At 38.8% G+C, this 23,588-nt stretch overlaps 1 protein-coding gene across 1 annotated transcript in view; it reads right to left on the reverse strand.

Moving 5' to 3' along the window:
- Nucleotides 1-23,588, reverse strand: part of LOC126176677 (serine/threonine-protein kinase Nek8) — a 306,561-nt gene that overhangs the window by 143,955 nt on the left and 139,018 nt on the right. The window contains exons 13-14 of the mRNA XM_049923838.1: nt 10,075-10,192; nt 3,472-3,599 (exon numbers count right to left, since the gene is read on the reverse strand). Of these exons, the coding sequence (XP_049779795.1) occupies nt 3,472-3,599; nt 10,075-10,192 (246 nt within the window). The remainder of the gene's footprint in view (nt 1-3,471; nt 3,600-10,074; nt 10,193-23,588) is intronic.

Consider the following 23,588-nt stretch of genomic DNA (forward strand, 5'->3'; position numbering starts at 1 on the left):
ACATTCATAGTTGGCTCTCTGGAAATGTGTATATACAATTAAATTATGAGACAGAGTTACTGACCATACTTACCTTCAGGAGACAACATTTCAGCACAATCAACAGACGGAATAGAAAATACGCCACCCAAGCTTTTGGAACTGACAGTTCCTTCCTCAGGGAGGAGAGATGGATGGGTTAGAGAAGCTTACAAAATAAGGGCAGGTAACAGTGACTCCAAAATGACTGGGTCTCATCAGTTGAAAAAAAGTTGAAAAGGGGTGGGAGGTGTCAGAGACGTTAGTCACAGGTAGTACAGGGGTAAGCACTGTGCTAACTTTAGTAAAGAGATCTTAATTTCCCTTTGCCCCCACAATAGGTTGGTCCTTCTTATTTTGGGGATTGAATGCTGGTAGGCATTTCCTTTTCAACCTTCCCCAACCTACCTCTTCCTCCTCCCTGAGGAAAGGGCTGTTAAATCCTAGAATAGAAATTTCACCTCCACAAGATAAGTACTTGTCAGCAGTTCTATATCTTTATTTTATAGTTTTCTTGAATGAATATTCCTTTTGATAAAAAGGTATATCCTCTCTTTTGTACTTCCTAAGGAAGTGTGTATTGCTGAAGTCTACATCTACATCTACATCTACATCCATACTCCGCAAGCCACCTGACGGTGTATGGCGGAGGGTACCTTCAGTACCTCTATCGGTTCTCCCTTCTATTCCAGTCTCGTATTGTTCGTGGAAAGAAGGATTGTCGGTATGCCTCTGTGTGGGCTCTAATCTCTCTGATTTTATCCTCATGGTCTCTTCGTGAGATATACGTAGGAGGGAGCAATATACTGCTTGACTCTTCGGTGAAGGTATGTTCTCGAAACTTTGACAAAAGCCCGTACCGAGCTACTGAGCGTCTCTCCTGCAGAGTCTTCCACTGGAGTTTATCTATCATCTCCGTAACGCTTTCGCGATTACTAAATGATCCTGTAACGAAGCGCGCTGCTCTCCGTTGGATCTTCTCTATGTCTTGTATCAACCCTATCTGGTACGGATCCCACACTGCTGAGCAATATTCAAGCAGTGGGCGAACAAGCGTACTGTAACCTACTTCCTTTGTTTTCGGATTGCATTTCCTTAGGATTCTTCCAATGAATCTCAGTCTGGCATCTGCTTTACCGACAATCAACATTATATGATCATTCCATTTTAAATCACTCCTAATGCGTACTCCCAGATAATTTATGGTATTAACTGCTTCCAGTTGCTGACCTGCTATTTTGTAGCTAAATGATAAAGGATCTATCTTTCTGTGTATCCGCAGCACATTACACTTGTCTACATTGAGATTCAGTTGCCATTCCCTGCACCATGCGTCAATTCGCTGCAGATCCTCCTGCATTTCAGTACAATTTTCCATTGTTACCACCTCTCGATACACCACAGCATCATCTGCAAAAAGCCTCAGTGAACTTCCGATGTCATCCACCAGGTCATTTATGTATATTGTGAACAGCAACGGTCCTATGACACTCCCCTGAGGCACACCTGAAATCACTCTTACTTCGGAAGACTTCTCTCCATTGAGAATAACATGCTGCGTCCTGTTATCTAGGAACTCCTCAATCCAATCACACAATTGGTCTGATAGTCCATATGCTCTTACTTTGTTCAATAAACGACTGTGGGGAACTGTATCAAACGCCTTGCGGAAGTCAAGAAACACGGCATCTACCTGTGAACTCGTGTCTATGGCCCTCTGAGTCTCGTGGACGAATAGCGCGAGCTGGGTTTCACATGACCGTCTTTTTTGAAACCCATGCTGATTCCTACAGAGTAGATTTCTAGTCTCCAGAAAAGTCATTATACTCGAACACAATACATGTTCCAAAATTCTACAACTGATCGACGTTAGAGATATAGGTCTATAGTTCTGCACATCTGTTCCACGTCCCTTCTTGAAAACGGGGATGACCTGTGCCCTTTTCCAATCCTTTGGAATGCTACGCTCTTCTAGAGACCTACGGTACACCGCTGCAAGAAGGGGGGCAAGTTCCTTCGCGTACTCTGTGTAAAATTGAACTGGTATCCCATCAGGTCCAGAGGCCTTTCCTCTTTTGAGCGATTTTAATTGTTTCTCTATCCCTCTGTCGTCTATTTCGATATCTACCATTTTGTCATCTGTGCGACAATCTAGAGAAGGAACTACAGTGCAATCTTCCTCTGTGAAACAACTTTGGAAAAAGACATTTAGTATCTCTGCCTTTAGTCTGTCATCGTCTGTTTCAGTATCATTTTGGTCACAGAGTGTCTGGACATTTTGTTTTGATCCACCTACCGCTTTGACATAAGACCAAAATTTCTTAGGATTTTCTGCCAAGTCAGTACATAGAACTTTACTTTCGAATTCATTGAACGCCTCTCGCATAGCTCTCTTCACACTACATTTCGCTTCGCGTAATTTTTGTTTGTCTGCGAGGCTTTGGCTATGTTTATGTTTGCTGTGAAGTTCCCTTTGCTTCCGCAGCAGTTTTCTAACTCGGTTGTTGAACCACGGTGGCTCTTTTCCATCTCTTACGATCTTGCTTGGCACATACTCAACTAACGCATATTGTACGATGGTTTTGAACTTTGTCCACTGATCCTCAACACTATCAGTACTTGAGACAAAACTTTTGTGTTGAGCCAACAGGTACTCTGAAATCTGCTTTTTGTCACTTTTTCTAAACAGAAGTCGTTACTGTGTATTCACTCCATGGGTATCTTTGGGCAGTCTTGTTCATGTGGCAGTGCTTATAAGAAAAGTTACATGTTGTTCTGGCTGTATCACATAGAACAAAAAAAAAATGCTGTTTGTTCATACAAATGTATCAATCAAACAATGATAGAAAAGTCAAACAATGGAAACTCCACATAGGAATATCAACAGTGTTGGAAAAGACAGATTGCTACTTACCATAAAGAAGACATGTCAAGTTGCAGACAGGCACAATTAAAAGACACTTACATAAAGATTTCACCCACAGCCTTTATCAGTAAAAGAGAGATGCGCACATTATTCACAGACACAAGCAAGCACTGCACAGCAACTGCCAATTCCAGCATCTCGAAATGGAATGCTGACCCAAGATGCTGGAATTGACAGTTGTGTGTGCATGAGGTTTCCTTGCTTGTGTGTAAGCAAATGGTGTGTTGTCTCTCTTTTACTGATGAAGGCTGTGGCCAAACACTTTATATGTAAGTGTCTTTTAATTGTGTCTGTCTGCAACTTGACATGTCTTTTCCTACATTATTAAAGACAGAAAAGAATTATCTCTGAATCATTTGGTTGAGAAATATGCACAGGTGAAGTAGATTACTGGGATTTTTTAGAGTTACAAGTAGCAGATCTGAACACAGCCATCCTGCAATATATAACAGTGCTTGCTGACATGTTCAGTGAGATGTAACCATCAGAGTTTTCTACTGAAATTACATATGGATTATACTACGTACCAACAAGCTTTGGTCGCAAGCAATTATTCCAGTCACCATGACCCAAACAACCAAATGTGCCATCTCCACATGTCATTAGCATTCCAGAGTCACTTACAAATACACTGTAGCCATCTCCTGCTCCAACTCTGTAATGAAAGTGTTCAAGATCATCAGCAGTACCTAAGTATTAAATTTGTCTACATACTTATCTCTCCTTTATTGAAACTAAGGAAAATCCAGGATGGAATGTAACAATATTATGATAGAGATGAGCAACTTTGCATAAAATTTAAGAAGAATTACTATACCTGTACTAAAAGACAAACTTCCATATTAAAGGGTTGTTACTGTGTAGCAGTGTGAGGAAAAGAAAGAAATGGGAGGAAAAGTAGCAGAGATGCATGTGACTTGTGAAGGTAAATATCTGTTGCCTAGATACTTCATCTTGGGATAATTTTTTAAATCAAAAGTGTGATGCAAGGTATTCAAAAGAAAAATTAGTAGCAGTACATAACGTCAATGGGAAGTTTGCGAGTGCCAGAGAGCAGTTCCTCCCACAACCAAAGTCAGAATAAAATAATAATAATAATAATAAATGAAGGATTGGAAAACTCCTGTAAAGTAACATAAAAACATAAATAAAAAACTGAGACAGTTTAAAAATTTTTTGCCAGTAAAACAAGCATAATAAAAAAGTGTCCAAACTCAGCCTCACCCTACATACCTCAGATGATAGCTGAAAAGGAATGCAACTGGTTCACTGCAAATAGTGTGAGTATCAGTATTACAAAGAATCATGTATACAGTTTGAAATAAACAGAAAAGACCTGGTAGCACCAGAATTAGTGATTTATGGTCCTCTATTAAATGAAATGCAATGTGTAAAATTCCTTCGGGTACAATTGGTAGTTTAGCTAGGCTTATGGCTCATTTTTCTCTTAGAAGCACATTTCACATACACCACTTTGTAAGACTGGATGAACATTTGTGCTGTCAGGGAGAGATACTTAAGGACACTTGAGTTGTTATACCATTACTACTGGTAAATAGTAGCTAAAAATCAGAGTCGTAGCCCAGAATACAATTACAAACTTTCATAAAGGATCATTATGAAAACTGTCCCTGTATACTTGTTTTGTAATTAAAACTGCAGTTCACATATCAGCAAATTTGAGAAACTCCTGACTCTAGCACAAGGGATTAAAGTTCATGGTACATCTTGCTTTCTTGATAAATGTCTCCATTGGAGAACTTCGTGACAGAAAATCATCCCTTGAAAACATTATAGCATATACAACTCAAAACACACACTGTGTCAGTTTTGAAGCTCACCATTTCAGGCCATCATAATGTACAGTCACAGGTGGAAATGGAAATCTTCCTTCCTTCAAGTTACCAAGTCCAGTGGGGACATCTTAAGATAAGGTCAGTCAAAATATTATAAATAGTAGCAGGATAAAAAGTAAAGTCAAATTATCATTATACCCATTGTGAATGTTTTAAATTTGTGGTTTATTTATATTTGAGATGCAGTCAGCTTTTTTTTTTTTTTAATTTGGTACAATTTATTACTCCTTTAACTAGTTTTGGAGGCATTGCAGGCTCATAATAAGATGGAGGTGTCACAGGAACATTATTTTCTGGACCATTTGCAGCCAGACATTAAGAGTCATTGTGATTGCATTGGTCTTGGTTTGACTACCACAATGATTTACTGGGCATAGTCATTTTTGAGGTGGTGTGCCATTGCCTTCTCCAGATCTGTGAATATACTTACCCATGCAGATGTGTAGGGACCAATAGTTTAACTTTTGTTGCCAAACCACAACAATACTTGGCATTTTGCACATTAGTGAACATTTTCAAACATAAAAGAAGTGGTAAGTGAAAGAAATGTTAACTGTGAGCCGCATTTCAGCCCCAACCCTACAGTATCATAGTCCAGCATGTAACCACTGATCAACTGAGAGACATCTTTTTAGGAAACAGCCAATGAACAGGTGTTCACTATTGAAATAAAGGGTACATGCTTACTATTTCTCTCCATCTAGGTGTGCTCTTATGGCTGTATTTACTGTCTGCACTAATTGCTGACAGTTCCAATGTTCTTCTTAACCTAGCTTTACAGACTGAAAAAGTTATTTCCAGTTTCTTAGCAATTTAAGCACATGTTTGGTAGTTAAAAATTTAATAGAAACTATATAGATACTGGTATTCATTTCTAGATACAATTGTTGTAAGAGAGATTCAGTCATTATTTACTGCTGTCATTTCAAACTACATATATGAGACTGTTCACTGTAAACAGTTGAAAATTCCCTTTCTCACTCTGCCACTAAGTATCCATGAAATGCCTTTAAACATTTTTACATCAATTAGGAGTCCTCTGCATGTGCTCTTATGGCAGTATTCACTATCTGCACTAATTACTGACAGTGTCAATGTTATCCTTAACCTAGCTTTACAGATTGAAAAAGTTATTTCCAGTTTCAACAGTGTATGAGTTTTGACTCAATCTGTGAAATTTTGCTAGTCATATTTGATCCTACTTCACACCAAAATAATCTGATAGTAATTTTAGCACAATGCAGATTTCAGATTTAAGCTTGATTATAATTCATTTTTGTGCAAATCATTTTATATAATTGACCCTAAAAGAATTTTCCTGTAATTTCAGTTACATTCTAGATTATATAATGAAACAAACTGAATAATACTTTGTATGATCTGTGTTGTATATCATTAATCACTTCTTTGCTAAAAGTACTTGTGAAGGTTTAACAAAGTACCAGTAAGCTATATTATTTTAAAGTAAGATAGACATGAAAGGAATTCACAGTATTTTAAGTAAATTGATTACAAACTGTCAGCACAATTTAGTGCTCAGCCAAGCCATTACCCCTGGAAACACAGAGATGCAGTGAAGTATCCATTAACATAAATGCTATCAACTCTAGTGCAAAAACATTTTTAATAGCTTCTGAAACAACTTCAGCTATGGAAACTACATCAAAATCAATACTACCACTTCCCCTTGAAAAAAAAAGACAAAAACTTCAAATTTGTTGATGACATAAAATTTCTAAATATATAAGAATCCTGTTCCCACAGCATGTTAATTGTTCCATAAAATTAAGAGAATTCACCCGTAACCAAACTTTATGGTATTCAGATATGTTGGCTGTGAATCATTCAACCATCTTTGGAGCATTGCAGACAGACTTCTTTTTTTCTTGATTGTTATTTTACATCCCTCATCCCATATGAGTCAGAGGTGGGCTGTCTGCAGTACAAAATCTTGCTGTGCAGCCAAAATCTTTAAAAATATGATTAGAAACATTACAAAGAAGACTAAAGGGTTTAGAAAAAAATATTTATTTTGAGAAATATGTCCACTTTCATTAAAAAAAAGAGCACAGCACTTTCACAAAAAGCTGTGTCATTGTGTCAAATATGGCTTAGCATTTACTGATTTACATTGCTGTTTCTCAAATAAAGTAGCTATCAAGATTTGTAACTAAGAGGCATATCTGCATTACATCCCTACTTGCAATGTAAATTTGCAACCAACATTGCTATAGGCCATGTAGAATAACAGGAATTTAAATTCTTGATCAAGACAGTTAAATAATACGTGTAAGAAGTGGCTATAGAGGTACTGATATGTTTTTAATTTTCAATGTTCTTTATAAGTGTCAGATGGGAGATTGAATGAGAGAGTATAAATTTACTTGGAACTCTAGAGAAAGTAACAAAGTTTACTTGAAAATAATTTTGTGTCTTTTTTTGTAACTCACCGTGCAAATCACAGTGAAACTGAAGTAGATTTTTATCACTAGTAATAAATACTATCAAGTACCAAATTTACTGGGAACAAAGTGTAAATTTCCAAGATCCTTAATGAGATCTCTGTGAGGCAATATTATTAATGCTTAGATTGCTTCTGCATAAATACATCATTTACTTCAGGTGCATTGTCCCTGGAAGATGACTCATTTAGACAGTTGAGAGTGAAAAATTCAAAATAAACCAACATACTTGTCTTAAGGCCATAATGCTGATACTTCTAACAGCAAAATGTACTGAATTGAGTTAACTGATTAGTTTATTTATGTGTTGACTCAATTTTAACTTGTTATCCAGTCGTACACCAAGAAAGTTTACACACTGTTTTTCATTTACTGTAGGGCCATGAATCTCTGATTCTGGTGCTACCTGGTCTTTTCTGTTTGTTTGAAACTGTATACATGAGTCTTGGTAATACTGATACTTAATATTTTTGCAGTGAACCAGTTGCATTCCTGTTCAGCTATCACCTAAACCATGTAGTACCATGTAGTTGAGTTTGGACACTTGCTTGTTATGCTCATTGCACCATATGAGCTATTTTAGCATCATTGATTGACTTGTGTGTTTAAATCTGGCCTACATCCAATCCACTGCAGAGTGAGAGAATCCACTCTGCAGGCAGCTTTGGATAATTCCCTTCCATAACTTCTGACCCTAGTTATATGTTGTTAGCAGAAGCTCATGTACTGAGCTTTGAAGTGTAGGAAACAACATGTACACTGAAACTTTTGGTTGTTCTGAGAAGCTTGCTAGGATGTGTCATCTATTAGAGGATTCTCTACTAAAGCTAAATTTCAGGTTCAGTTCCCAATCTAGTCAGAATCACAGGGAGAAGCTCCTGTGCTTCTGGTAGAACTGCCAAAACTGTGCCCTCTCTTCCCATGAAAAATTAGCTTTCTGTAATTTTTTCTATGTATACTGATAAATTTTAACTTTATATGTAAGTGCAATAAAAAAGATACACAGAAAAACTGAATGTACAATGAGATCTGATACAAAAATTAATTGGTTAAACATGTAGTGAAGTGATTAGCAAAGAATTTTAAGATTTTCAATGCAGTAGTACATGTCAGAGTTTCATTAACACTAGAATAATAACCAAATACCTAATACATATGTCAGGACTACTTACAATGGTCTTATGACACCAGAGGCTTGAGCAATGCAGTTGATGGCTGGTGGCAGAGCACACATTTGTTTGCATGACGATTCAGTTTACCTGAACAGAATAAATTCTTCATGACATTCTTGCCATGTCAGATTGAACTTCAATCCTAAACTTTTGACAGTTTCCTCTGGTTTCATCATCAGATTTCAGTTGGTCTTTATATAATTTATTTAGTTAGCAGAATTATGTCATGAAAACATCGCAAACTTACGTAACTTCCATATGTTACCAGAGATCATCAACATTTGTGTCTGAACAACATTGGTAGCAATGCTGATTTCATTATATGGTGGATCACTCAGTCAGTGTCTCTGTAGCCTTTCAGTTTCTAGTACTTTACAGCAATAATTGTGCAGCCAGAATCCCAGTTAAAGACATTGTTACACAATCTGATCTCAACAGCTTCTTTGATAATGGAATCCCTGTAGGTAGGCGCATGAGATAATATTTCCATTTCATTAAACATAATCTTATGTTTGTTTGTGAGACCACATTCAGAAACAGCATATTTGTTGGAACCACAGTATTTAGTGCGGTGTCAGTGTTCTCTGGAGTGTTCATATTAACTGACCAATGTAAATGCTACCATATTTACAAGGTATTTTATAAATTCCAGAAACGGCAAGAAAAAGGCTTTCTTTTACTGGATGCAGTAAAGAAGAGTTTATTTATGAATATTACTGTGAAAAATTATGTTGTTGTATTACACGAACAGAATGTAACTGTCTACAAGCACAGTGACTAACAACTCTTGTAATTACAGTAAAACTATCGACTTGACCACAGGTATTTATTTTACTTCTTTCATTCTTATGTGTTTTGGCATTACACCATTTTTAAAAGGACAAAATCCTATGAAACACTTAAGGATGAAAGAAATAAAAGAAATATTTGCACTCAAGATGAGAGTTTTATTATAAGTGCAAGATATGACACCCATGTCTCATACAGTTTTTATGCAATATGTATCCTATCCTGTAATATTATTAATCAGCCACAGAGGGCATATTTGTGAATTATTTTCTATCACACAGCAGATCATATCAATCAAAACTTGGGACCAGCAAAAGTACTGGCCGGAGGGGCACGTGAGCTATGCATCTCCTCCACCTTATTTGCTTGCTTCCTCCACTGTCATGTATTGCTCCAGTCCTCAGTTGGCAAAAATCAGAAGCTTTCTTCAAATAGCAAGTTCACTACAGCATCCCATTACCACTCTTTTAGATCCTACAATACTATAGTGATGCAGCATCATTGTTGAGCATGAGTGAGCTGTGTAAGTGCCAGCTTTATGAAACAAACATGCTGCTTTCAAGCAAATCACGTTGGTGATAGACATACTATGTTTGGTAGAAGTTACTTCTTTATCATGGTCCATGGATGAAATGACACTGTAGAAATGGTACAGTAGCAAAAGCATGTGTTTACATTCAAAGGTCAGGAGATATGTTTTTTCTCATATAAGGAAGATAGGATCATGAGAGGTGGAAGAAATCATACTTGTGACACCTGAAAATGAATATGACAGTTACAAGTAACATATTTTCAGCATAAACAGCTTTGTCAAAAATAAGATCTCAGAGTTCACAAAAACATTCACATACCTGTGTACGGACTTTCCTTTAAGAGCCTCAACTGGTTCTGGCTGTGACTTCCACAGCTCTGTATCACCATGGCCAAGTTGTCCTTTCTTTCCTTCACCCCATGTGTAAACAACAAGCTCTAGAAAATAAATAAAAAAAGAAATTGCCTAAAACATGACAGAAACAAGAAAATTAAATAATGGAATATGTCATTTAAGACACACTAAAGATGAAATCATGTATAGTTCATGTTAAAAGAGTGTTAACTTTGAGAGCTACATCTATATTCTGAAAAACTACTATGAAGTCAAGGCAAAGTATACGTCCCCTGGTATCTGGTATTCCATGTGCATTGGAGTGCATTATGAGGGACGTTCAATAAGTGATGCAACATTTTTTTTTTCTTCAAAATTAAGTTGAAAAATTCAGAATTTATTGTGGCACATTGTGAAGTATTTCCACTTCATCCCCTACAGTTTCATGAAGTCCCAATAGGAGGCAGCAATAAAAGTCGTCTTCAAAATGGAGTCTGTATCAGAGGTGCATCCCAAGCAGAGAGCTGTCATTGGGTTTCTTTTGGTGGAATATCAGCACACTGCAGATATTCGTAAGTGCTTGCAGAACGTCTATGGAGACTTGGCAGTGAACAAAACCAAGGTGAGTCATTGGGTGAGGCATCTGTCATCATCGCAACAAGGTTGCGCCCACCTGTCCGATCTCCTGCATGTCAGCCGGCTGTACACAACTGTGACTCCTGTAATATTGGAATGTGCAGAAAGTCTCATTTGAGGTGATTGATGGATCACAATCAAACACCTTACTGTTCAGATGGATGTCTCTGGTGGTGGTGCTGGCACACTCATCCACCAGTTAGGGTACTCAAGGTGTGTGCCCGCTGGGTTCCTCGCTGCCAGCAGAAGATTGTAAAGAGCAACGACAGGCTATCTGTGTAGAACTGCTCACCAATTACAAGGCTGATCATGACAATTATATGTTGAACTCTGTCACTGGTGCTGAAATGTGGGTTCATTACTTCAAAGTGGACACAAAACAGCGATCCATGGAGTGGTGCCCACACCACCTGTCCTCCAAAGAAAAAGTTCAAAGCTGCACTCTTAGCCAGTAAAGACATGACGACAGTCTTCTGGGACTCTGAAAGGTTTATTCTGTTTGATGTCCTCCCTCATGGTGCAATGATCAATGCTGAAGTGAATTGTGCTACTCTCAGGAAACTGAAGGAACTACTTCAGTGTTTCCATCTCTAAAAAAATATAAACAAATTTCTTCTTCTCTATGACAGTGCAAGGCCTCACACAAGTCTGCACACCTGAGGGGACCTCATAAAACTTCACTGGACATTTCTTTTTCATCCCCCTCTACAACCTGGATCTCACACTTCTTGACTTCCATCTGTTTGGCCCAAAGAAGGACGTTCTACATGGGAAGCTGTGCTTGGATCATGGGGAGCAAGATGCTGGTTCTGATGTCAACGAATAGAGTGGTATCATGTGTTCATATAGGCCATCCCAATAAGATAGTGTAAGTTCATCGCACTGAATGGAGCTTAAGTTTAAAAATAGGATTTTGTAGTCGAAAACTAAAGCTAAACTCTGTCCAAACAGACCTTCAAGGCCGAATGGTACCGTCTAACCACAATGTCATCCTCAACCCACAGGCAACATCAGGTGTGGATATGGAGGGGCATGTGGTCAGCACATTGCTCTCCCAGCTGTTGCCATTTTTCATGACCGGAGCCAGTACTTACCAACCAAGTACCTCCTCAATTGGCCTCATAAGGGCTGAGTGCACCCTGCTTGCCTGCTTGCCAACAGTGCTTGGCAGACTGGACGGTTACCAATCCAAGTTCTAGCCAAGCCCATCAGTGCTTAACTTTGGTGACCTGTTGGGAAACGGTGTTACCACTGTGGTAAGGTTGTTGGCTTTGCAGCCAAAAGAGTGGGGAATAATATGGTGTATAGGAATCCTGAATAAATAAACCTGCTTTAAGAAAAAATGTGTTATATTATGTACTGAATGCCCCTCCCAGGCTGTGATTAGTCTAAACTCCCAATGGTAGTGATATATAGGGGATTGTAGTATGTTCATAGAATCCTCACTTGAGATAGTTTTTTAGACTTTGTAAGTAGGCTTTCAAAGGACAGTTAACATCTACTGTCAAACAGCTGCCAGTCCAGGTTTTTTCAGGATCTCAGTGACACTCTACCATGAGTCAAACAAACCTGTGACTATTTGTACTGCCGTTCATGGGTGGCAGGGGGCAACTTTGAAATCTTCAGTGGGAACCCCCATTTTTTACAGCTGATTACAATTCTGCAGCACAGTCTACATACGTTTTGTATGGAGCATTTTCTTCATTTCACCAAAGATGGCGCTGTAATAGGAGAAACAGAAAGGGGGACACAATTGTAATTTATAATATTCTACCCAATAGCCCTCAAATACCCAGTGGCCCATGGGCCCCATCTCCATGCTGCGAGGGTAGGACAGGTCAATATGTCATAACTTCTAATTTGAAACCTCATTCATAATGTTGAATTCTTCTGATGTATCAAACAGGGGACTACTTGACTCACCACTATGGGTGTGACCTGAGGGAAACACTACTTTACTTTTCGAATTAGAGTTAGTGTTCAAACATAGTACTGCCAACTTCAATACACTTAATGATCCACTTTTCAAATGACCGAACACAGGACAGAAGCATATCTGTGGGAATGTCAGTATAGGCGTTTCTGATGCAGGCAACCGTGTCTTCATGGCCTGTCTGCACTTGCTGGTACACTTTATCTTTTAAATATCCCCACAGAAGGAAATCGAGTGATAACAAATCCAGTTACCTAGTAGGCCAGTTAAAGGGCCAGCTCTGCCTACCCACCAACCAGTGTAAACACAGTCTAACATCTCCAGTGCTTTAATTGGATACCGCACTGCAACTGGATACCACACTGGACAACTGTCGTGTCGAAACCATATACTTTGTCAAACATCTAGGGCAATATCCTGCAGTTATATGGTAGTTCCTGTTTCAAAAACGTTCAATATTTGTGTCCATTCTATGTGCCATCAATAAAATATGGACCAATGAGGTTGTTCCCCATGATGCCACCCCATTTGCTAACTGACCAAGGACATTGATGATCAACTTGCTGTAAACAGTGAGGATTGCCTACACTCTAGAAATAAACATTACACTGGTTAACACTACCATGATTTGTGAGTGTAGCATCATAGCAAAATAATACCTTGGCAAAGAACATGGTGGTCCTTTGCATTTGTTGACATGGCCATTCACAAACCTTAACTGAGAGTTAAGGAAATCAGTGCTATGAAGTTCTTGATGCATTGACATGTGTTATGAATGATACTTATTAAGATGCAGTATTGTGTCAATACTACCTATGGACATACCAGAATAATGGTATAATTGTCAGGTGCTTATCCATGGGTTGTGGTGGCATGCCGATAGTATGGCTATTTCGTTATCTGCTCCTGCAACATGTTTGCTCATTTCCTTTTGCTGGTGTGTTCACTGTCCTCAAACATAAAGGCATTTGCAACCTTGTAAAAGAAAGAATGAAAGTGAGCTTTCTCTGGAAAACACTCAGTATACAAGGTAATAGCAGCCTCAACATTTCTCCTACATTCTCCGTAAATCAGGATCATTTCAATTTTTTCTTCTGTGATTGCAACATTCATCATTCACTTGCAAGTCTGTTCTCCAAATAATAGGTGGGTGGGCAAGCAATAAATACTGTGCAAGTGCTGTAATGTTCAGAGCTGCTATCTGTTCTACATCTGCATGGTACATGAGCTCCAATCACAGTGTTTTGCCTGTTATGATATGTGGCAGTTCACTGCATGGCCATGGTGGCATGTCAAATAGTACTCTGTTTGATATATCAGAGGAATACAATGTTGTGAATGTGGTTTCCAATTAAAAGTTATGTAATACTGGCCTGTCCTACCCTCACAGCATCAAGGTGGGGTCCCAAGTGCTATTGGATATCCAAGAGCTGTGTCATGAGTAGCATGTCATAAATTATGTTTGTGTACCCATTTCTATTCCTCCAATTACAGTGCCATCTGTAGTGAAATGAAGAAAATTATTTCAAACAAAACACATACAGATTTTTCCGTAGAATCATAATTCAGTGAAGACTTTGAAGTTTCCCCCTGCCACTCACACATGGGGTGGGGTGGGGGTTGAGTGTGGTATCATTGGATGTTCCCCAAATTAGACAAATTGAAATTATAACTTTTTTTTTATCCAGTTTGTAGTTGTCAAGCTATTTCAATGTCTTGAGGTCAAATGAACACCTGTATATGATCTATATTTATCATAAATTAACTCTATTTTTGTTTCCTAATAACTGCGATTGACACCAAAAAGTTTTAGGAAATTAGTAACTTTTACCACAGATTTTTCTGTTGCCTGAATAGAAATCTCATTTTGTGTATTTGATACAATTCTTATAGGGAATTAGTAATTTTTGTAGCTCAATAGATATAAAAGCCAATCAGCAGGCTTATTTTAAAGTTATTTGGTCACTGTCCATTGCACCAGCCAAAATGCAGCCTTGTTTGACATTCATAAACTGCTGGAAATCACCCTGGCTACCCTCAAAAAATTGGCAGCTGCTGCAAATTAACATGTTGGAAGAGCTTTTAAGTGTTGTATATCTGTGGTACTAGAGGTACCTCAAGTACTATCTTTTTCTGTATATTGTGTCTCCACTGCAGAAAGTATGGATATGTTGCTACTCATCCACTTGACCGCGAGTAGCATTTGAGTGGTAGAGCTAGGTATTCTCTATAGGGTGGACAGGGACCAGGGAGGACTCAGGGTGTCACACCAACCTGCTGTATTTTGTATAGGGTGGACTGGGACCAGAGAGGACTCAGGGTGTCATACCAACCTGCCTGACGAACAATTTGGAGGTGTTGTCCTTCATTGAAACTGAAACTGAACCAGTGAGACTCACTTCACCTGTTTCAGGGAAGCCTCTGTGGTCTGGTGTCAAGAGGAGGCAAATGCAAAAGGGTAGGAGTCTATTAATCATCAGCAGTTCAAATGTACAGTGAACAATGGTACCCCTAAGGGAAATGGCAGCAAGAGACAGGCAAGGGCACCACGTGCACTCAGTGTGTATGCCTGAGGGCCTCAGCCAACATGTTGAAGAGGCTACTCCAGCAATCATTGAGGGGACGGGGTGCAAGCAAATCAATGCTTGTTGGAACAAATGGTGCCTGACTCCTGGCTTCTGTGGTCATACTTGTATCAGTCGAGTGGCTGGCAGAGAAGATTGAGAAGACCAGCCTTGTGCACTGAGTTTAAGTGAAGCTCACAGTTTGCAACATTGTCCCCAGAACTGATCATGACCCATTGGTTCTCAGTCAAATGGAATGACTGAACCAGAAACTTTGGAAGTTCTGTGATGAGCTAGCTATGACTTCCTGGAAACCCAAAAGTATCAGTGTAAGACCACAAGAAATGCTTCCCACAGGTGAGAGTGTTAAAATCACAGCGGTTAGCTGCCAAAGCATTCAAAACAAAGTGCCAGAGTTTGAAGCACTTGTGAAAAGCAGAGAAGCTCACATAATACTAGGACCATAAAGTTGATTGAAACATGAAATTGATACCAGCTAGAATTTGGAGAACATTTAAGTATATGTCGAAGGGCTAGGCTAATGGTAAATGGAGTTGATGTATTTGTCACAGTAAACAAGAAATTTGAATCCACTGAAATAGAAATTGAAGCTATATGTGAGACTGTTTGGGTTAGATTCTGTATCAGGGGTGGGCATAAAATTGTAATTGCATCCTTCTATCACCCATCAGACCTGTCTCCTAATGTAATAAAATACCATAGGAAAAACCTCACTTTGCATGTGCATGTTGTTGTTGTGGTCTTCAGTCCTGAGACTGGTTTGATGCAGCTCTCCATGCTACTCTATCCTGTGCAAGCTTCTTCATCTCCCAGTACCTACTGCAACCTACATCCTTCTGAATCTGCTTAGTGTATTCATCTCTTGGTCTCCCCCTATGATTTTTACCCTCCACGCTGCCCTCCAATACTAAATTGGTGACCCCTTGATGCCTCAGAACATGTCCTACCAACCGATCCCTTCTTCTGGTCAAGTTGTGCCACAAACTTCTCTTCTCCCCAATCCTGTTCAATACTTCCTCATTAGTTATGTGATCTACCCATCTAATCTTCAGCATTCTTCTGTAGCACCACATTTCGAAAGTTTCTATTCTCTTCTTGTCCAAACTATTTACCGTCCATGTTTCACTTCCATACATGGCTACACTCCATACAAATACTTTCAGAAATGACTTCCTGACACTTAAATCTATACTCGATGTTAACAAATTTCTCTTCTTCAGAAATGCTTTCCTTGCCATTGCCAGTCTACATTTTATATCCTCTCTACTTCGACCATCATAAGTTATTTTGCTCCCCAAATAGCAAAACTCCTTTACTACTTTAAGTGTCTCATTTCCTAATCTAATTCCCTCAGCATCACCCGACTTAATTCGACTACATTCCATTATCCTCGTTTTGCTTTTGTTGATGTTCATCTTATATCCTCCTTTCAAGACACTGTCCATTCCGTTCAACTGCTCTTCCAGGTCCTTTGCTGTCTCTGACAGAATTACAATGTCATCGGCAAACCTCAAGGTTTTTATTTCTTCTCCATGCATTTTAATACCTACACCGAATTTTTCTTTTGTTTCCTTTACTGCTTGCTCAGTATACAGATTGAATAACATATGGGAGAGGCTACAACCCTGTCTCACTCCCTACCCAACCACTGCTTCCCTTTCATGTCCCTCGACTCTTATAACTGCCATCTGGTTTCTGTACAAATTGTAAATAGCCTTTCGCTCCCTGTATTTTGCCCCTACCACCTTTAGAATTTGAAAGAGAGTATTCCAGTCAACATTGTCAAAAGCTTTCTCTAAGTCTACAAATGCTAGAAACGTAGGTTTGCCTTTCCTTAATCTATCTTCTAAGATATGTCGTAAGGTCAGTATTGCCTCACGTGATCCAGTATTTCTACTGAATCCAAACTGATCTTCCCCGAGGTCGGCTTCTACTAGTTTTTCCATTCGTCTGTAAAGAATTCGTGTTAGTATTTTGCAGCTGTGGCTTATTAAACTGATAGTTCGGTAATTTTCACATCTGTCAACACCTGCTTTCTTTGGGATTGGAATTATTATATTCTTCTTGAAGTCTGAGGGTATTTCGCCTGTTTCATACATCTTGCTCACCAGATGGTAGAGTTTTGTCAGGACTGGCTCTCCCAAGGCCGTCAGTAGTTCCAATTGAATGTTGTCTACTCTGGGGGACTTGTTTCGACTCAGGTCTTTCAGTGCTCTGTCAAACTCTTCACGCAGTATTGTATCTCCCATTTCATCTTCATCTACATCCTCTTCCATTTCCATAGTATTGTCCTCAAGTACATCGCCCTTGTATAGACCCTCTATATACTCCTTCCACCTTTCTGCTTTCCCTTCTTTGCTTAGAACTGGGTTTCCATCTGAGCTCTTGATGTTCATACAAGTGGTTCTCTTATCTCCAAAGGTCTCTTTAATTTTCCTGTAGGCAGTATCTATCTTACCCCTAGTGAGATAAGCCTCTACATCCTTACATTTGTCCTCTAGCCATCCCTGCTTAGCCATTTTGCACTTCCTGTCGATCTCATTTTTGAGACGTTTGTATTCCTTTTTGCCTGCTTCATTAACTGCATTTTTATATTTTCTCCTTTCATCAATTAAATTCAATATTTCTTCTGTTACCCAAGGATTTCTAAGAGCCCTGGTCTTTTTACCTACTTGATCCTCTGCTGCCTTCACTACTTCATCCCTCAAAGCTACCCATTCTTCTTCTACTGTATTTCTTTCCCCCATTCCTGTCAATTGTTCCCTTATGCTCTCCCTAAAACTCTGTACAACCTCTGGTTCTTTCAGTTTATCCAGGTCCCATCTCCTTAAATTCCCACCTTTTTGCATGTACATAAGTTCTCCAATCATAGTGTAATCATTGGTGGAGACTTTAATCATCCATCTATCAACAGGCAGAATTACAGTTTTGTTAGTGGTGGGCATGATAAGACATCCTGTGAAACATTAATAAATGCCTTCTCTGAAAACTATCCAGAGCAGATAGTTTGGTACCCCACTCATAATGGAAATATATTGGATCCAATGGCAACAAATAGATCTGACCATTTAGAGGATGTCCACATCATAAAGGGTATCAGTGATCATGATGTGGTTGTGGCAACAATGATTAACGAAGTATGAAGGGCAACTCTAACTAGCAGAAAGATATATATATCCAGTAATATAGTTTAAAAAATCAGTAGGGTTCTACCTCAAAGCAGAACTTGAAACTTTCAGCACAGTACAGGAGCATTTAGAGGTACTACAGCTCAAGTTTAAAAGAATACTTGATCATGGATTGGGTAGAAATATACCCAGTAGAACAGCTCATAGTGTGAGGGGCCCACCATGGTACACAGTCACTATAAAGAAACTTCTAAAAAAGCAGATAGTACTACATAATAAGCTTCCAGTAACTTCCATAGCAGAAAACTGTCAAATGATCTTTCACAAAATTCAAAGAAATTCTAGATATGTGTAAAGGCTATTAGTGATACCAAAGTTAGTGTTCATCCTTAGCAAATAAGACAGGAACTGAAACTGATGGTAGCAAGGCAAAAGCTGAAATGCTTAAATCTGCTTCCAAATGTTCCTTTACAAAGGAAAACCGAGGAGAATTGCCCCAATTTAATCCTCGTACCACTGAAAACTGCCAGAGCAGAATATTGCCAAGCGATCTTTCACAGAACCCAAAGAAATTCTGGCTGTGTGTAAAGTCTGTAGTGGCACCAAAGTTAGTGTCCATATCCTAGAAAATGAGACAGGAACTGAAACTGAGAGTAGCAAAGCAAAAACTGAAATGCTTAACTCTGTTTTCAAATATTCCTTTACGAAAGAAAACACAGAAGAATTGTTCAAATTTAATATTTGTACCAATGAAAAGATGAATGAAATATATATTAATGTCAGTGGTGTTGAGAAACAGCTGAAATAATTAAAACAGGACAAAGCTCCAGGCCCCCTGGAATTCATTTCAGATTCTTTACTGAACCTGTGGTTGAGTTAGCCCCTCTCCTATCTATAAGCTATCGTAGATCCCACAAACGAAAAACCATGCCCAGTTCTCATAAAAAGAAACACACAGTTCACACCCATGTTCAAGTAGAGTAGGAGAAATGATCCACAAAACTACCATTCAGTATCCTTGACACTGATTTGCTGTGGAATCTTACAACATATTCGTAGCTCAAGCATAGTGAGGTATCTTGAACAGAATTACCTCCTCAATGCTAACCAGCATGGATTCCAACAACTTTGATCCTGTGAAACCCAACACCTGCCTTTCTCACAAGACATACTGAAAGTTTTGGATCAATGCAGTCAGGTGATGCTGTATGTCTTGAGTTCTGAAAAGCATTCGACTCAGTACCATACCTACGCTTACTATCAAAAGTTTGATCATCTGGGGTATCAAGTGAAATTTGTGACTGGATTGAAGACTTTTTGGTAGGTAGGACACAGCGTGTTATCTGGGATACAGAATCATTGTTGTATGTAGAAGTAACTTTGGGTGTGCCACAGGGAACTGTGTTTAGACCCTGGCAGTGGCACACCCTACAGGAAACTGTGTTTGGACTCTTGCTGTTCAATTTGTATATAGACCTTGAGGACAATAGTAAAAGTAGCCTCAGACTTTTTGCAGATGATGCAGCTATCTGTGATGAAGTACTGTCAGAAAGAAGCTGCATAAATATTCAGACAGATCTTCATATGATTTCAGAATGGTGGAAAGATTAGTAACTTGCTTTAAATATCCAGAAATGTAAGACCATGCACTCCACGAAAAAATGTAGTGTCCTATGATTATAATAGCAATGCCACAGCTGGAATCAGCCAACTCATACAAACACCTGGGTGTAACACATTGTAGGGATATGAAATGGAATAATCATGTAGACTTAGTTGTGAGTGAAGCAGGTGGTAGACTTTGGTTTATTGGTAGAATACTTAGGAAATGCAATCAGTGTACAAAGTATATTACTTACAAATCACTCATGGGAACAGTTCTAGAATATTGCTGAAGTGAGTGAGACCTGTACCAAAAGGACTGACAGGGGATACTGAACTTACACAGAGAAATTTACCACAGATGATCACAGGTTTGTTCAACCTATGGGAGAGTGTTGCAGTGATGTTGTGGAAACTGAATTGGAAGGCTCTTGAAGATAGACATAAACCATCTGGATAAGTCTACTAACAAATTTCAAGAACTGGTTTTAAATTATGACTCTATGAATATATTATAACCTCCTACATGTCACCCACATAGGGATCATCAGTACAAGATTAGAATAATTACAGCACCCACAGAGGTATTCAAACAATCGTTCTTCCCATGCGCCATATGTGAATGTAATGGGAAGAAACCTTAATAACTGGTACAATGAAATGTACCCTCTTCCATGTAATTTGGGGTGGTTTGCAGAGTAGAATTGTGCATACCATGCCAAAAGAACAATGTGGCTAGACACAATTACTAAATCTGCTATTGGCCAGTTTCCAGGCACAGATGGATGATTTAAGGTGGTAAACATTGTAAACATTAACCTGACCAATCTACTGCCTCCCTCAGATGATTTCATATACTGTTCAATGAGCATCAATTGGTTCAGTAACTGGGCAGAAGTCATTCCACTGCATGATGCTTGAGTAGCAGCCATGGCACGAGAGCTTTGTAGCTCCTGAATCACTAGGTTTGGAGCAGCTAACCAAATAGTGACTGACAAATGAACACTGTTCCAATCAGAGCTGTTCTTTGCACTAGCTAAGATTTGTGGTTCTAAATTACCACACATCATCTAGAGTCACTGAAGGCAGCCATCAGAGCACATGGTAGAAATAAACGGAGTCATGTCATTGCTAAAACTATCCTACGACTGTGTTGCTGTGTGAGAGAAGATATAACTCAATAGCTCCTGAGTTGTTGTATGGCACAACTGTAACATTTCTTGGTGATTTCATGGTGAGGTTGGAAAACAAACAAGAAGTAGATCTAACACCATTCAGTTCTCAGTTACGTCAACATATGGATCAATTACACCATTCAGAAGGCAAAGAAAACAACATTCGTTAGTGAAGATCTGTGTAATATGACTCATGTATTTGTGAGAAATGATTAAGTTAAAGTCAAACTAGTGCTTCCATATGAGGGCTCCTATGAATTCCTGAAGTGACAAACAAAATATTTCACTCTAAGCATTAAGGATGTGCCAACTAACATCTCACTTGACAGATTGCTAACTGCCTATATCCTAGTGAATTCAAACACCAGTGGTTACAGGATAGCCTACAAAGCACCTCATCTGTAAATGAGTTACCCACCACTCCAAGAGTCTCACCAAACAAAGTTATCTGATTAGGTCAAGTTGTGAAATTCCCCAAAAAGTGCAAGTACAAGGGTGTTCAATAAGTAACATAACACATCTTTTTTCTCGGCCAATTTCAGTTGAAAAATGCAGAATATGTTGTGAGACTAAGTGGAATATTCCTGTTTTAGCCCATATAATTTCATGAAGTTCTGATAGGTGGTGGCACTATACGTAGCCTTCAAAATGGCATCTGTAATGGAGGTGCAGTCCAAGCAGAGGGCTGTCTTTGAGTTTCTTTTGCCTGAAAACCAGAGCATCAAAAATATTCATAGGCACTTGCAGAATGTCTATGGAGACTTGGCAGTGAACAAAAGCTCAGTAAGTCATTGGGCAAGTCATCTATCATCATTGCAACAAAGTCATGCAAACCTGATCTTCCACATGCTGGCCAACCACACATAGCTGTGACTTCTGCTATGTTGGATCATGCAGACACTCTCATTCAAGGTGATCAATGGATCACAATCAAACACCTTGATGCTCAATTGAATGTCTCTGGAACACTCATTAGCTGTGGTACTCAAAGGTGTGTACCTGCTGGGTTCCTCACTGCCTAAAAGAAGACAATAAAGAGCAATGAAGAAACATCTGTCCAGAATTGCTTGCATGTTATATAGCTGGTCATGATAGTTTTTTGTCAAACACTATCAGAGGCTGTGAAACGTGCATCCATCACTTTGAACTGGAAACAAAACAGTAATCCATAGAGTGATGTCATGCCTCCTCGCCTCCTAAGAAAAAGTTCAAAGCTGCACCCTCAGCTGGTAAAGCCATGGCAAAGGTCTTCTGGGACTCTGTAGGGGTTATTCTGTTCAATGGCCTCCCTCATGGTGCAACAATCAACTCTGAAGTATACTGTGCTACCCTCAGTAAATTGAAGAAACTATTTCAGCATATTCATCACCACAAAAATGCAAACAAACAGCTCCTTCTCCATGATAATACAAGGCCTCACACAAGTCTGCACACCTGAGAGGAGTTCACAAAACTTCACTGGCCTTTTGTCTGTCATCCAACCTACAGCCAGATCTCATTCCTTCCATTTTCCATCTATTTGGCATAATGAAGAAATCACTCCACTGACTTGCATGATATGGAGGTTATGGAGCAGCAAGATGTTGGCTCTTACATTGACCAGTAGACCTGATTTTAGAAAAAAATGTGTTGCAGTACTTACTGAATGAGCCTTATAATTGACATAGGTACTGAGGGGTGGGATGATGAGGGTTACATTTACATTCATAAACTACAGTTCTTTAAACAGTTCTTCCTTGTGTTGGCTTTATTTTTCTTTGAAAACAAATGACATTTTGAGATGTACAGAGGAATGGGGGTCTAGCTATCAAATGTTTTGTTTGGGTTTGTGATTTTTGTCCTATAACAAATGGAAGTTTCCAAATAATATTTTCAAATTTAAAATACTGTTTTTTGTGATTAATTGTACAATAGGATCAACATTCCCTTCCCATTGTTTTCTCATGGTTCTTGTAAATACTGAATATTACCTGCATTTCCCTATAGCTTATACTTATTTTCCTGAAATTTTCAAATATCTTGCACCATTTTAAGTTGCCAAAAGCTCTTTTTAGGTCAGCAGATCCCTATGAAGGTGTCTTGATTTTTCTTCAATATCGTCTCCATTGTCAGACACAATGTAAAAATAGCCTCTTTGGAGCCAGCCAGACTGATTGTCAACCACAATATTCTCAATTTCAGTGAAAAGCCTAATATATCAATCCAGGAATTTACACTGTTGTTATACTAAGCCAAATGTGTGATAATTCTCACACTTATCTACCATGAACACCTTCAGGATTATGAACATCTTCAAGATTATGTGCATATCATCTGATTGTTTGGTGTTATATCTTGAATAATCATTTGATCACCATTTCCTTACATGATTGTCAAAAAATAAGCTTTTGGCCAACTAGGCCTTTGTCAGACATAGACAACAGACACACACTTACACTCAT

Source organism: Schistocerca cancellata, chromosome 3 (genome assembly GCF_023864275.1).
Source record: "Schistocerca cancellata isolate TAMUIC-IGC-003103 chromosome 3, iqSchCanc2.1, whole genome shotgun sequence".
Lineage (NCBI taxonomy): Eukaryota > Metazoa > Arthropoda > Insecta > Orthoptera > Acrididae > Schistocerca > Schistocerca cancellata.